Here is a 14,832-nt window from a genome sequence, read left to right as displayed (position 1 = left end):
AGATTAGATATCACGTTTCATGCATTTAATCAGACATCAGCGCATTCGCTGGTAATTTCTCCGGACTGCTTAACTCATTGGCTGCCATGGGCGGTTTATGACGTAATTTCAAATAGCCACGCCCCCTGCCTTTGGCGACGTTCGCCGACTTTTACGTTTTTTTACAGCTAGGCCTTGGGGGTCATCTCCCCTATGTCCTGTAAAAAAATCAGACTTCTACGCACTCGGGAAATGATCCTGTAGGTGGCGTAAGTGTCAAGTGTGCCTCAGTGTCATGACAGTTTGCAAAGATAGGCCTAGTTAATGTGAATGGACCCCATCTGATCACTTTGGTGGCAATAGTAGCCTCCCTGATGAGTTTACACCATGAGGAAGACCTACAGACTTCATTTGCAACTTTATGTGTAACAAAGAAATCAATCTTCACAAGAACTGTGCTCTTGTCAGAGCAGAGAGCATGAAACAACATGGGACAGCAGTGTGGTTCCTATTCCAACTGTGGCTTTATATAAAAAAAAAAAAAGAAGAAGAAGAAGAGGAAGAGGGCGAAAAACGATCACAGCTAACATTTAGCAAGGCGGGGTAGGCTATTTGAGATCCTGCATGCATGCTATCGGGACTAACTAGCCTTTTTGATTCTGCATGCATGCTATCTGCTCTGGAGAGCTAGCTGAAACTTTAGATATGCGAGTGGATATGCATGCTGCTAGGAATGTGGGACGGTATCCGATTATCTAGATGGCAGCACCTTTGTTTTGTTTGATGTGATTTGTTTACACCTCAAAGAAGATGTAGTAGGCTATATAAACCAAGACGCAGCATGATGCTCAATCAGAGTAGCAGCATGGCCAGGCGCAGTCATGGACTGAAGCAGCTCACCTTGGAGGAAGCTTTACGTGGAAGACGTTCACAACCTGGAAACTCACGCGAGTCAGACAGCGACAGTGACGATGACTCTAGTTCCGATTTCAGTGAACCGGACCCCGACTCATCTGACGAGTGGATACCCCCAGGCTCTGGGACTAATAGCAGAGCCTCCTCTCCCCTTAGCCGGAGATCGCCCTCTCCTCGGCCAGCAAGGCGACATGGCGATGGTAAGTCATTTGACTTTTTACGCGCTTTATAACTCTGTTTGATTGCTACACTGACCACTGTGTGCTGTTTTCTGTGCACTAGTTAGCTCCACTGTTGAATTTTACGCAAGATATTTTGAATTACAACGGTTTAGTTATGTGTTGACACTATCTTAGGCTACATTTCTGCCTGCAAGTTAGCCACCTAGTTCATTTTTACCCTAGGACGCGCGTCCTATCTTATTGTTTTGGAAACGCCTTTTGATTGCTTGCATGGTCGTTTTTCACCACTGTAATCCATTGTACACAGGCGCAATCAGTCTTGCCTTTTACCGTTTCAATTGTGGTGTGGTAATTTTATATTTCTGTTATTCGTACATGTAGATCCTGCACCCAGCTCGCGCAGTCAGCACCCCCCTACATCAAGTAGAGGAGGACGACATGCACGTCACCCCTCCCTTGCCCTCATGCGTGCGACCAAAACGAAGAAGAAAGGTGAGCTCTTCTAGTTTTCCCTCTGTGCATTCGTGAGCTCCACCTGTTCAATGTTAGGCAGCATCTTTTGAATCTCAATGTTTTGACTTTTGTTGTTGATATTATGGCGAGTGCGTTTCTGCCTGCCAGTTAGCCAATATCATTTTATTTTACCCTAGCGTCTTGTGTTATTGTTTTGAAAACGTCTTTTGATGGCTTGGCGTTCTTGTCCATGGCACATAGCGCCACCAGTCTTCCTTTTTACCGTTTCTATTTTGGTGTGGTAATTATATATTTCTGTCATTCGTAGACCCTGTACCCACCACGCGCATTCAGAACCCCTCTACATCAATCAGAGGACGACATGCACCCTCCAGTGCGCTCATGCGTCGAACCAAAACAAAGAAGAAAGGTAAGTCGAGACGACTTTTTCGTATGCTTCGTAACGTTTGGATGACTGGCCTAAGCTCTAGTTTTCTCTCTGTGCATCCGTTAGCTCTACCTGTTCATTTTTACGCAGCATCTTTTGAATAGCAATGTTTTGATTTGTGTTGTTGATAGTAGCCCATGGCTTATGCGTTACTGCCTGCCAATGCCAATTAGTCCCCTAGGTTTTTATTTTTATCTAGCAGCTTTTGCATTGCATTGATTGCTTGCACCACTCTTGTCCGTGGCACACAAATGTCTCATCAGCCTTGCATTTTATTGTTTCAACTGCCTATGAAGATACTTTCTCATTCATCCAGACCATGTTGGATGAAGATGGGCACACATTTTTTTCAATCTCCAAGAAGTACAGTAAACTCGTAGGCTACTAATGATTTAGAAAGAGTGGTATGATAAGTGTATCTTTTCTGTAATTGGCAGATACTGCATCCAGCACTCTCATCCAGCATCCCTCTACATCAAGCAGTCAGAGCTCGAACTTCCATGCGCCACGCACTACCAAAGCAAAGAAGAAAGGTAAATTATAAAAGTAAATGCAATTCAGTTTATGGCACCACATGAATAAATATGAACGTATGTCTTATAGCAGTTGTATGTGTGTCAATTTCAGCTGGCAGACCAGGCAGACATTCTGGCCAAGGCACCGACACTGGGGCCTGGCATGAAGATGGCTGGCAGCCCAGCCATATTCCATTCACTGCTACTCCGGAGTGCTGCCGCCGAATTGGACAGCGACCAGCCAGCTGACTTCTTGAAGCTCTTCCTCACAGATGAACTGCTACAGAACATTGTTGAACAGACCAACCTATATGCCAGTCAGTATTTTGAAGCACACACCGCCTCATTGCCATACAGTCGACACAAATCATGGAAACCAGTCACACTGCTAGAAATAAAAAGTTTCTTTGGGTTGACCTTTCTAACAGGTTATGTCAAAAAACCCAGCATTGACTTGTACTGGAGTGTGGATGAGGTGGATAGCACGCCCCATTTTGGAAAAACCATGTCCAGAAGCCGATTTCAACTAATTTGCCGGTTTTTACATTTCAATGACAACACCACACAAGATTTGAATGACAAAATGTACAAGGTACGTCCAGTCTTGGATTACCTTGTTACCAAATTCAAGGAGCTTTTTGAGCCAGGCCCCAACATCTCTATTGATGAGGGGATGATGCAGTGGCGGGGGCGTCTATCATTCAGGGTTTATAACCCCCAGAAGCCAGTGAAATATGGCATTAAATCATATATACTCTGCGACTCTGCAACAGGGTACTGCTTCAATATGAGGCCTTATATTGGAGAAGCCAGTACCCTGCCAGAGATCGTTTTTGACTTGCTTGATCGTCTGACAGGCCATGGATATGTGTTGTATATGGACAACTTTTATAACTCTGTCTCTCTTTGTGAGAAATTGCTTGATGTGAAGACAAATGTGTGTGGCACACTTAGGAGGAACAGGGGGGAGCCTGCAAATATGAGGGAGGTGGCAAACCTGGAGGTTGGGGGAAGAACAGTGCGGCACAATGGGAGGGTGATGGTGGTGGCCTGGCAGGACAAGAGATTGGTACGAATGGTGACTACCTGTCACCAAGACCAAATGGAGCGAGTCGAAGTCTGGCAGAGGGGACAGAGAGAGAAGGAGGCTCAGGACAAACCAAAGTGTGTGGTTGCCTATAATAACCACATGAATGGGGTGGACAGGTTGGATCAAAATGTGGCCTACTACCCCTTCATTCGAAGGACTTTCAACTGGTCCAAAAAATGTGTGGCATACCTCATGCAACTGTGCATGTTCAATGCATTTGTACTGTACAGAGCCAAACACCCAGGGGGGTGTAAAACCCTCCTGGAGTTTATCCGTCAGGTGGTGAAGGCGTGGACTGTGAGGCGCAGGTTGGGAGAGGATGAGGTGGAGCAGACAGAGGGGGAGGGCGGAGGTGCTGAGGGGGATGTGGACGTGGAAGGCAGACCTAATCGAGCACCCTACAACACTGACCCAGACAGCAGGTTAGATGGTGACCTTTTCACACACAAACTTGTATTCCTGAGACCCACCGCAGCGAAGCTGAGACCTGGAAGGAGATGTAGGGTCTGTGTACGTAGGGGTATACGTAGCGAGACTAAAATGTGGTGCAAATCGTGTTGCGTTCCCTTGCATGTTGGCGATTGCTTCACAGATTACCACACTAAGCGCAACTATTCAAACAAAAGGTAAAACAAACTAGATGCACTGTGTTGCAATGCACCAACAAGATTCAAGATTTGTTTATTACATCTCATTATAGGTTTTTCTTTTGATTGTGTTGCTGATGTTGAATTGTTGTCCATGTAGTACTTACATAGTTATTACAGTTATAAGTTACCTGTTGTAGGAGTGAAGACACATGCATACAAATCACTTGAATGGATGCCAAGTGTTTTTGTTTTCTTACCGGTACTTACAGTATGTTTGCTTTGAAATGTTGCCATCTGGTGGCTAAATGTAATACTTACATCCTTGGTTATACTGTACCTTAGTGTACATGTACAATACATGCACTTTATTTCAAGAACAAGCTCCTGTTTCCCCCAACAGGATATTTCTATGCAAATATGCCATTTGTTTCAAGTAAAAAAAAACCCTATGAATTGCTTTCTTTATTTATATTTCTACTCTGTTTATATTTCTAAATAAATTATTTTTTACTGTCTAAACCATTTTCATTGTTGTTTCTATTGTATTATACAAGGTTGTGATGTTTTAGCTGTTACTATTTCAAGAACATCATGATTTTCTGCTTGAAATGTTGCTTTTTACAAAAAGCCCTTTTTCTCAGCTTTTTGGTCTGAAATCAGTGTTTTTGGGGAAACCCACCTCTCTTCCAAGGATGATTACAAAGGAACGGAAAGAGGTATAAACAAGCGGGGTTTTTTAGATGGAAGAGGAAAGTCTAATCTCTCTTTTGGTATCCTTGGTGTTGACATTGACAAAGAACTCAATTTTCTGTTGGACTTTGAAGAACACCCAAAATGGTGAAAAACGGCTGGCACCACGGGTGGAACTCTTGTGAAAATGGCTGGCAGCCAATGAGTTAACAGGTGGTAAAACTCTCGGCGAAGTTTACCGATATTGCCGCTATATTAACTGACATGTCGCGTTCAGACGCGGTTATTATTACTTTACCACAAGTCTCCTAACTAGTCCCGTCCGAGTAGGGCTTTAGAGAGAGGGGGAGAGAGAGCGCGCGAGAGACCGATTGCTCCGGGTGCTTGGTGGGGTGTGTGTGTGTGTGAGCGAGAGAGGGAGGGAGAGAGATTCCTTTCAACTCACATGTTGGTTAGGATTATACAGACGAGGAAGCAGCGCATCCAAAACTTTAAGCATATGTTGAAAACCTCTCTTCTCTGCCGAATAAATTGGAAGCATATCGTAATAGGTAGTTCTAGGCTAATTGAATCCATGACTGCTTTCCACCTTGCTTCACTCTTGTGGTAGGGGTAGAGTAGTTTGTTTAGCATTTTCTCCGCGAGATGTTTTCGTTTCAAATATTCAAACATGCCTGTAGTCCGGCTGCTAGACGTACAGCTTACGTTATGACAACACTGTCATTCACAATTTACAAAGTGGTAGGTTGTTTGGTATTCATCATTGGCAAAACGATAGGAGGTAGTGTCACCTTTTTTGAACAGGAGCCCGTATTCCTCGCCCGTTTCACTATATTTCTGTCAAACCATTTCACTCACCACGTTCGTTTGTGCATGTAATGGGGGAGGAGACACAGAGAATTCACTAGGTAGACAGCCTACGTCCTCGCCAAGTGGTGAACGTCATGCAAAGCGCTGTGCGCGTGGATAGCCTACATAAACTGACAGATGATTAAAAAAAATCGTATAACGCGATTTCTCAAAAAACAAATCGATTTGACTTTCAAACTCGATTTTAAAATCACATCGATTTTTTGCCCAGGCCTACCAGGCAGTGGCGATGTTCTGCTTCAGTTGGTCCAGCGTAGTAGGCTTTCTGTCGCGAATTTTCCGCTTGACGATGGCCCAAAGGTTTTCAATGACATTGAGGTCAGGCGAGTTGGCCGGCCATGCCAAAACTTCAAGCTGTTTTTTAGTGAACCAATCTTTGGTCGACTTTGCCGCATGAGCCCGTGCAAGATCCTCTTGAAATATGAAGTCTTCTTCGCCGAACTGTTCCTCAACAGTCGGAATCAGGAACGTTTCCAGAACATCTTGATATACGTCAGCATTGACAGTCTTCTTGAGGAAGCAGAGCTTCCCTACACCTCGAGTGGACATGCATCCCCAGACAATAACGCTCTGGGGAAACTTGACGGATCTTTTCACGCACTCGTGGTTGTAGGTTTTGCCACCACGACGCCAGACACGAGGACCTTGGTCATCGAAGGAGATGCAGAAGCATGATTCGTCGCTGAAGACCACTTTCCGTCTTCAGCAGTCCACTAGCCGTGTTCTTTGGCCCACTTCAGCCGTTTCTCCATTTGTTTCTTGTTCAGCATCAGTTTTACTGCTGGAACGCGAGATTTGAAGCCCAGTTCGCGCAGACGACGGTAAGTGGTTGATCTGGAGACCGGTCTGCTTGTTCCACAAGTCGGTGAGCTCGGAAGTGGACTTGAACCGGTTGCTGACTGCGATCTTTCTCAGCTGCTTGTGTAGGCCCCTTTAAGTTGTTTGGTTGAGGATAAATCACACTAGGTCAACGACTACGCCAGCCCCTAGGGGGGCGATGTTCAACAAAGGCACAACAGGTTCGATAAACTTGTGGCTGGGTAAGAATCACTCCAAAATGTCATAAAATGTACTTTTATTCTTATTTTTTTTTTACTCAAAAAAGTTAAAAGGTTTCAGTCACAACAATACACAGGCAGTGGGCGCTCCCCTAGCCAGTAGACAATTAAAAACACTTAACACACACACACACATCACGGCACTAGCTTGTCTCAAATGAGGCAACTGCTTCTGCTAGGCCCATTCACCATAAACATGTATACATACATACAGTAGGTCGCCTCCGGAGGTCACAAGGCCTTTAAAAGGCTAGGGAGCACAGAAGTCGGCGTTCCTGGTGGAATTACCCCCAGATGGAAAAAAAAGCCTGTAGCCAGGAGAGTTGGCAAAATAAGATAAAGATACACAGCAAAAATCTTGTACAGCTAGGTGCCACTCCGGTGCTACCAGGGCGCTTCTTGAGTTCGGTGCTCCCTGTACAGCAGTCTTGAGTTTGTGGTCGTCATGAGGCTTTTATGCTGCAGCCTATCAGGGCTCCAGTTCCCGGGTTGGTTGGCTGGAACGAGGGAGAGAGAGAGAATAATCAGTGGCACTGCGCATGAAGCGAGGCAAACGAGGCAATTGGTGGACCAGTCAATCATTCAATCATTGCATGCAGGTGAAACTTGTCATTGTGCTTCCGCACCAACGTACTACTACTATGAATCAGTTTAAAGTGTTTAAACATTACTACAGCTCCACACTACAGTTATTTTGAGGACTACACACCTTAAAACACAACAAATGTTTACACTCGTGATTAGGCCACCACACACCATAAATTAAACACGCCCCTCATTACACCTGTTGTCGCGAGCAGAAGTTTTTCGGACGCCGGAACAGTTGGTGCGCTTGCTGCAGTTTTTCTTGAGAGCTTTGCAGACGGAAGACTGGCTGATGCCGAGCTGCTCAGCAATTTTAGTTTGGGTCAAGCCTTGTTGGCGAAGGGCTTGAATTTGAGCCACTATTCCGGTTGAGAGGTCGCGCTGCTTACCCATGATTGATTTTACAACTTAGAAATTCTACTCAACCCTGACTTTATACTGCACAGTGAACACTCTTCACAGAAAACAAAAATTCGAGCATTTATTCTAATTCAATGAAACGGTTTCTCCATTATTCTAATTCAATAAAACAACAGTATCACAGTTAAATGGCCTAAATGGGCCTTTTGGAAAGCTCAGCTAAGCAATTTTTTTTTTACAGGTAACGAGTTCTGTGATTAGTCTAACGAGTAGGACAGGTGCGGTGAACACCTGATTTGCTTTCTGCACAAAAAATGCATTCAAAGAATTTAATGATTGCACTATTTCAAATTATTCTAATTCGTTGACCAGCACCTGTACATCGGGGCCGGATAATGGCCCTCGAGACATAGGTTCCCCACCCCTATCTAGGACATTGCTTCCAGCTTACCTTGTACTTCTTCTTAAGGTTCTCCCACTTCTTTGAGGTCTGCTGGGAGGTTACCTTACCCTGGAGGCCAAGATCCTTGATCAGTGTCCTGTATTACATTGACAGATAACGCATAAAGGAGGAGTCACTTTAACAACCAACAATGATCATATGAACATGCAGTCATGCACATCTAAACCGTTTGCCCCCAAAAGTTGTTTATCGCAATAACACCACTATTATGATAACGTAGACGGGATCATAACAACCCAAAACACTGAGAAGAAACCTATGTCAACTCACTCCCATAGTTGTTTCGCACAAGCTTTGGACTTGAGGAACCGCTGCTCATTTTCGTCCCGAAAGCAAATCAGCCGCCGTGTTTCTTCTGGAGTCCCTGATGCTGGAAGAGAGATGCTGCACGCCTTGACAGACTGGTGAGGAAGGCGGGGTCAGTGGTGGGCATGGAGCTGCAGTCACTCACCTCAACAGCTGAGAGCAGAACACTGAGCAGACTGGACTCTATTATGGACAATCAGCCTCACCGCGTTAACGCCACCTTCACTAACCAACTGAGTCTGTGCAGTCACAGACTCCATGCTTTCACCTGCAGGACAGACAGGCTAAGGAGGTCCTTTGTCCCTTGGGCCATTCAACTGTTTAACAGTATACAGAAGGACACTAAGAAGGACATCATTATTGGGGATTGGACTGCCTGAGATGCCAGAGCTGGCCCAGATCTGGAACCTCTTGGCATGTGTGTGTGTGTCTGTGTCTGTGTCTGTGTTTGTTTTTATGTAGCTACTTAACACCTGAATTTCCCCCTGGGGATCAATAAAGTTTCTCTACTCTGTAAAGCACAGGGAAATTGTTATGTAGGCCTATTCCTTTAATCTGTCACCGACACGTAGTTGTACTGGATCAGGTGGCGCCGTGAACTTTTATTAGAGTCAGACCTATAGACAACAACCGTGCAGGGCTACCGTTCTCGAAACCTTCGTTGCTAACTAAGGTAGCAACTAACGACCCAGCTGCGACAAAACTGTTTCTGGAACACTTCGTTCGGACTTACAAAGTACCAATGTTTACAAGTAATGTAGTTAGTCGTTCGTCCGATGTTGGTGCGAACGACGCAGGTGTTCCTGCAAAACGAAGTAGGGGCTGTTCGTTAGTACTACTGTCGGAATTGGAACGACTAGCATGGTTAGCTAGTTCACCTTTGTTTTGGGAAGCACGTCACTCTTGCTCGTGGTTTGGGGCGGGTTCAGGCAGAGTTCAAGCAACATCGATCGATTACTGCCACCAAGTGCACAAGCCTCCGACCCATACTACACCAAATGTCTAGTCATGTTACGAACAGGGCTGAAAAAAAAAACCCCACCAACACAATATTCAAATAGGGGATAAAAATATTGTCCAAATATAGTAGGAAATTATATGTTCCACTATCGTGCTTCACAAGCTCCGATCAATCAAAGCTGCGCCAAAAAAAGAACCGTTTGATTACCATCGGGATTTGAACCCACACCAAAAGCAGCATCTCGCATGAATGCAGATTATTTAACCACTCACCTATCTCCACACATAACAAAGCCAATAGCACATTTTGATTAAACTCCAACAAGCATAGGCTACATGGAAATACATGTAGCCTATAAGTTGCCATTGCGAAATGCGCTGTTCACTATTATTTTTAAAAGGCACCAGTGTGCGGTGATCCTTCTTGTAGGCCTATTCCTTGCATTGTAGGCTATGTCTTAGTCCACAAGAACTCCAAACTACATCGTAGGCTACAACAAGTTCAAAAATGGACATTATGCAACTGCCCTAGTATGTTGAAATAGTGCGTAATGGAAAGGCACTCGGAAAGGCGAGCGTGATGACAAGAATAGGACACTTCTTCGCGTTACTAGGTCTTATGTCATAGCATTCATATTCTTCTTTTCATTTCAATTCTACTGTTGTAATACAAGTCTGTCACAAGCAGCCGGCCAATAGGCTACTGTTAAAGCAAATGTTGTTTCAGCAGTGAGCACACTCCAAATAGCGCCATGGCCCATGGCGCACGAAGTGCAGTGCAGTCAGGGGGATCAGAAAACAACACAGCGCATCGTGTCATTCTTTCTCTATCTGTGTAAATTGGGCCATCGTTTTGTGTTTTTGTAAAATACAGGTGAAAAGCAATTTGACTTGGCCTTAATGTGACTGCGTGCGTGGCTGCGAGGCAAAGACTCTCCGATGCCAGAGCTCCACAAGCGCGCCCAACAGCACGCGTGGATCGACCAATTTACGCACACACACAGAGGTTGGATAAACAGTTGCGCAGAGGAATAGACACCTGCGCTTAATGTAGGCCTATCTTACTGAGGGAATCGAAATCTTGTCACACTGAAAACGCCTTCGCGCTTACCATTCACCGCCCATTGCTCTTCATTGATGGTGATGTGTAGACCGACATTTGGTTACTGCATTTAATGGGGTGGATTTTGGGGATATGATTGCGTTAACAGGTCTTTTCCGACGTTGAAGGACTTTGATTGTGCCATGTTTACAGACATTAACGGCCCCTTCCATAGGTCCCTTCCTGCGCGTCTTTAGGCCTATGTACAACGGCAATAATGGCAGTTCCACCCGCTTACGTTGCGCGTAAAGACGCGTGCAGACTGGAGAATTAAATAAACATTCTGATATGTTTTATTAATTCTCAAGCGTAATTTCAGTTATCATTTCAAGCAGCATTTAACTGCAATCTGCCTGGCCATGACCTGTTGAAAGTGTTGCGTTGCGCGTGAGAATGACTTCGCTTGCCGTTCTGGAAAAAAGATGTGTTGGGTGGTTATTATAGTATATTCACCGGGGATTGAACTCACGCCTCCGATAAGGAAACGGCAAACGTGTGTGAAATTCCGACATTCTAACCACTCACCCACCAGCCGTGCTTCCATATTAGTGGTAGGCTATAGCCTACAATATTAAACATTATATGCAAAACCTAAGTAAAAATAATACATGGTGGATTGTAATGTCGCATTTGGTAACTGCAGTTGAAGAGGGTTGAAGTCGGGGACATGATTGTGTTGACAAAGATTTGCAGACTTTGATAGGCTAGATGTATAGCCTGAATTTGACAGGCACTGTGTGGTACAGCGTCACTGCTTTGCGACAAATGCACCCGAGCTGAGGCGAGACACTCCGAGCATTTCCGACAACTTCATCGTGCGTCTGAACTTACTTGGTTGGAATTTCATCGCACTTACTTCGTACCTACATCGGACCACGTTGGTCTGAGGGTTTCGAGAAATCATCGTTGTTGGTTAGTTGTTGTGTCGGACTTTGTTCGTACTTACTTGGTCCGAAGGCTAATTTTGGTCGGATTCGAGAAATCCACCCCAGGTCAGCGACAACCTAGTATTATTTCTATGAGCGACAACAACAACCCAACTGTTGCCATTGAGATACAGTATGTGTTGGCCATAGGCCTACTGATTCTATCCTACGGGACACGGGAACAGTCAGCAGAATAACACATTCAAAAAGCAGCCAGTTCAACCAAACGGAGTATTTGAATAATCTTTGGTTCAACAATAGTTCTAATTAGAGCTGATATAAAACCCGGAGGATCCGGTTGGAGAGCCGGATCAAGACCTCATCCGAACAGACCGGATGGCTGTCGTGCATTGATCCGCCAAAGGCGGGTCAGACGGCATTTCATTAATATGTCAACAAAATGGCAGTTACAGCGTGAGAAATTGTGAAACCGGAATATATCCTCTTTAGTTGACTACAACAGCCATTCTCTAATCTACCTAGTATGCTGTTCAGTCACGAACACTCACTGAGTAAAACTGAACCAACTCCCGCCTCGTCATTCATCGAGCCTGTTTGATCCGTCCAGCCTGTTGTGGCCAATTGAGTCGCGGATCCCCGCTCCCTATGTGTGTGCTTCTGACTCTGTTGAGGTCTACATTTCTAAATGTTAACAGTGCTCTGCCAACGCTTTAACATCTCAGTCTGTAGGCTACTCTTAGGGAAATTATGGTCTACAGACGTGACTCTACTATCACTCACTGCGTTACAGCGTACAGTCTTTAAAGCCACTGCTGTCACTCCCCTCGTCCGAGTCACTCAGCAGCGGCGCCCTCGGCGAGACGAATCCTGACTGAGTTGTTGGTAGCAGCGAATCCCCTATGGATCGGATCAACGCTTAAGTTTCGTTTTTGCCACGAGTGTGCGAGTCGCAAGGCAACTCGGCAGCGGAAGCGAGTGGTCATCTGCTGCTCGCCTCCTGACTGTCCCTGCTCAACTAGACTTCTGCTCCCAAATATTTGACTTTTAGTCTTCTTAAATACAAACACACACATTATTTATTGCAAAATCAGGAACATGCCGTTTCACTGCTGCCAAAGGCTGTTCGAGTTGTGGTTGCATGTTTAGTGAGGAAACCCAGGTGGGTCGGATCGCAGCATGAGTTTAGGAACTGTGACATTCATAAAGTGAGTTTTGTTGATCAAACTGTCTTACTCTTTGATTTATCAACGTGAATTGATAAATGGAACAACAAAGGCGAGGCGCATAGCTACTTAACGGCAGAAACGTTTTAAAAAATACATTATTATTATTTATTTATTTTTATTTTAAATAAGTGATCTGAGTGATCCGTCTAATCCGGATACCCTCCTTGGAATGATCCAATCAATCTGAATGCCTCAAAGATTCGAGTTAAGCATCTCTAGTTTTAATCATCACTGGAGTTACATTGCCTACAACACCTGTTGCACGATTAACTTTTTTCCTCACCAGCCAAATGTGAATCTTCCTTACCAAACACACAATCAGTGGTGAAAGTGGGTAATTTGGTGTTTTAAACCAGTCAAACTGACATTTCACTAGCATTTGGCGGGTTGGTGTTTACAGTTTTAGAGCACTGCTAATAGACTAACGGTTTCCATTTGCGTTTTATGGGGGAAACGAACATAGCGACAATGTTAGTATAGCTGCTCCCAACTTTTTCTAACTGGTTGATGAAAGTGCAACGCTCCGACTGATGGTTCCAAACGTTTTATTACAGGATTTTCCGTCGTACAAACGCCCAAGACCACCGTGAACACTGCAATAGAATACACGGTGGCAAATACTCATCAGTAAAACCGTCATGTTCCCATATTCATGAATTGTTAAACTGAAACTTATTACATAAAATATAAATGCTCTCAAAAACAATATTCACACACATACAAACACAAGAATATTTCCCTCAATTGTCCATACCGTATACCCCTCCAACCAGAAGGTTAGGAGTTGCTAGAAGTCCATTTCTTCATATTTCACAGTCCTTTGTCTTCCTATTACCGCTTGCACACGCCGACTGAGTATGCAATGAAATCCAGAACTTTCTATCAAAGGCATCACGTGACCAAGTGATGACCTAATTGCTGACGTGTCCATCTGACGTTATTAATTAAACAATTTTCCCCAAAGAATGTACATATTAATACAAAAATACACAAAATATGAAATGGATATTAAAAGAAAAAATATATTCATATTCACAAAATAAATAAATTCACACAGAAAAATGGTGATGTTACAGCGTTCGCTACAGTTAGCCTTTACACAATGCAACATTTCATCAAGGTTTTAAAACCCTAAATTACCCAAAAAATACTTACATTTGTGTGATGTTTTTCCTGCTGTTTCTGCCATTTTTAAAAGGAATCGTGCAATGTTTCTTCTTTTATGACAGCTGGTTTAAGATCCTGTAGAGCACACATAGAACTGTACCTCTACTTCAGAAGGAACCTGTGCAGTCCCACCTGAGGTTTGCCAACGAATATCAGACTGGTTTAGGATATGATAAGGAGGTGCTGTAGTCAGATGAAACCAAAATCAACCTGTTCGGCATTAACACAATTCAATGTATTTTGAGAAAGAACTGCTGTCTATGATCTCAAGAACACCCTCCTCACCATCATGCATGAAAGTTGTATCATTATGGTTTGAGGGTGTTTGTCTGGCCAAAGCACAGGACAACTTCACATCATCAACGAATGGATGGAGGGAGACATGTAATGTGCAATCCTGAGTGCAAACGTCCTTCCCTCGACCACTACACTGACGGTGGGCCATTTTTGGATCTCCCAACATGACAATAATACACAACATATAGTCAAGTCAAGTCAAGTAGGTTTTTATTGTCAATTTCTTTACATGCACTGGTCATACAAAGAATTTGAAATTACATTTCTTGCTTTCCCATACAGACATAGACTAATCTAGGTAAGGACATAGACAGTATAGACATAGACAGTACTTATACATGGACTTAAGACAGTATGGACATAGACAGTGCTCATACAGACATTTAAAGTGCAAGACTGGACAACAGAAGACTTGTAGAGGACATACATTAAGAGGTATTGTTGTGCTTTTGTGCTTTTCCTAAAAAAGTCCTTTATAGCGTTCTGACATGGTAATAGTAGCATTTTGAAGAAAAATAAATATTAAAAAGGTCTGTCAAGTACACCAGCAGCAGTGTGTGTGTATGTGTGTGTATGTGTTTAGTGCAGGTAGAAGGCGCGGTGTGCGTCTGTGTGTGTGTTCGTGTGTCTGTGTGTGTGTGTGTGTGTGTGTGTGTGTGTCAGTGTGTGTATGTTTGGGTTTAGTGCAG

General features: G+C 44.1%; 1 protein-coding gene and 1 long non-coding RNA gene across 2 annotated transcripts; one reads left to right on the top strand and one right to left on the bottom strand.

Annotated features, from left to right (window-relative positions):
- Nucleotides 1–809: 809 nt before the first annotated feature.
- On the top strand, nt 810–4,187 carry LOC134460211 (serine/arginine repetitive matrix protein 1-like). The gene is made up of 8 exons (XM_063212665.1): nt 810–1,094; nt 1,458–1,568; nt 1,858–1,959; nt 2,415–2,510; nt 2,612–2,813; nt 3,447–3,561; nt 3,862–4,004; nt 4,175–4,187. The coding sequence occupies exons 1-8, from the start codon at nt 821–823 to the stop codon at nt 4,185–4,187; spliced, it is 1,056 nt and encodes a 351-aa protein (XP_063068735.1). The 5' UTR covers nt 810–820.
- A 9,029-nt stretch (nt 4,188–13,216) lies between these two features.
- Nucleotides 13,217–14,249, bottom strand: LOC134459984 (uncharacterized). Its single transcript, XR_010036932.1, has 3 exons — nt 13,835–14,249; nt 13,434–13,610; nt 13,217–13,272 (listed from the first exon to the last, which is right to left on the bottom strand). It is a non-coding gene; the product is annotated as an uncharacterized LOC134459984 (long non-coding RNA).
- Nucleotides 14,250–14,832: the final 583 nt, after the last annotated feature.

The sequence above is a fragment of the Engraulis encrasicolus genome, chromosome 12 (assembly GCF_034702125.1).
Source record: "Engraulis encrasicolus isolate BLACKSEA-1 chromosome 12, IST_EnEncr_1.0, whole genome shotgun sequence".
Lineage (NCBI taxonomy): Eukaryota > Metazoa > Chordata > Actinopteri > Clupeiformes > Engraulidae > Engraulis > Engraulis encrasicolus.
The sequence above is the reverse complement of the archived record's forward strand: the minus strand, read 5'-3'. Positions and strand labels throughout refer to the sequence as shown.

Bases quoted from the DNA above. Each gene is read 5' to 3' on its own strand.
- LOC134460211 (XM_063212665.1), top strand. From the start codon at position 821: ATGATGCTCAATCAGAGTAGCAGCATGGCCAGGCGCAGTCATGGACTG. The intron at 2,511-2,611 runs GTAAATTATAAA...TTCAGCTGGCAG, and splicing joins TACCAAAGCAAAGAAGAAAG to ACCAGGCAGACATTCTGGCC. The intron at 2,814-3,446 runs GTATTTTGAAGC...TGGCACACTTAG, and splicing joins ACCAACCTATATGCCAGTCA to GAGGAACAGGGGGGAGCCTG.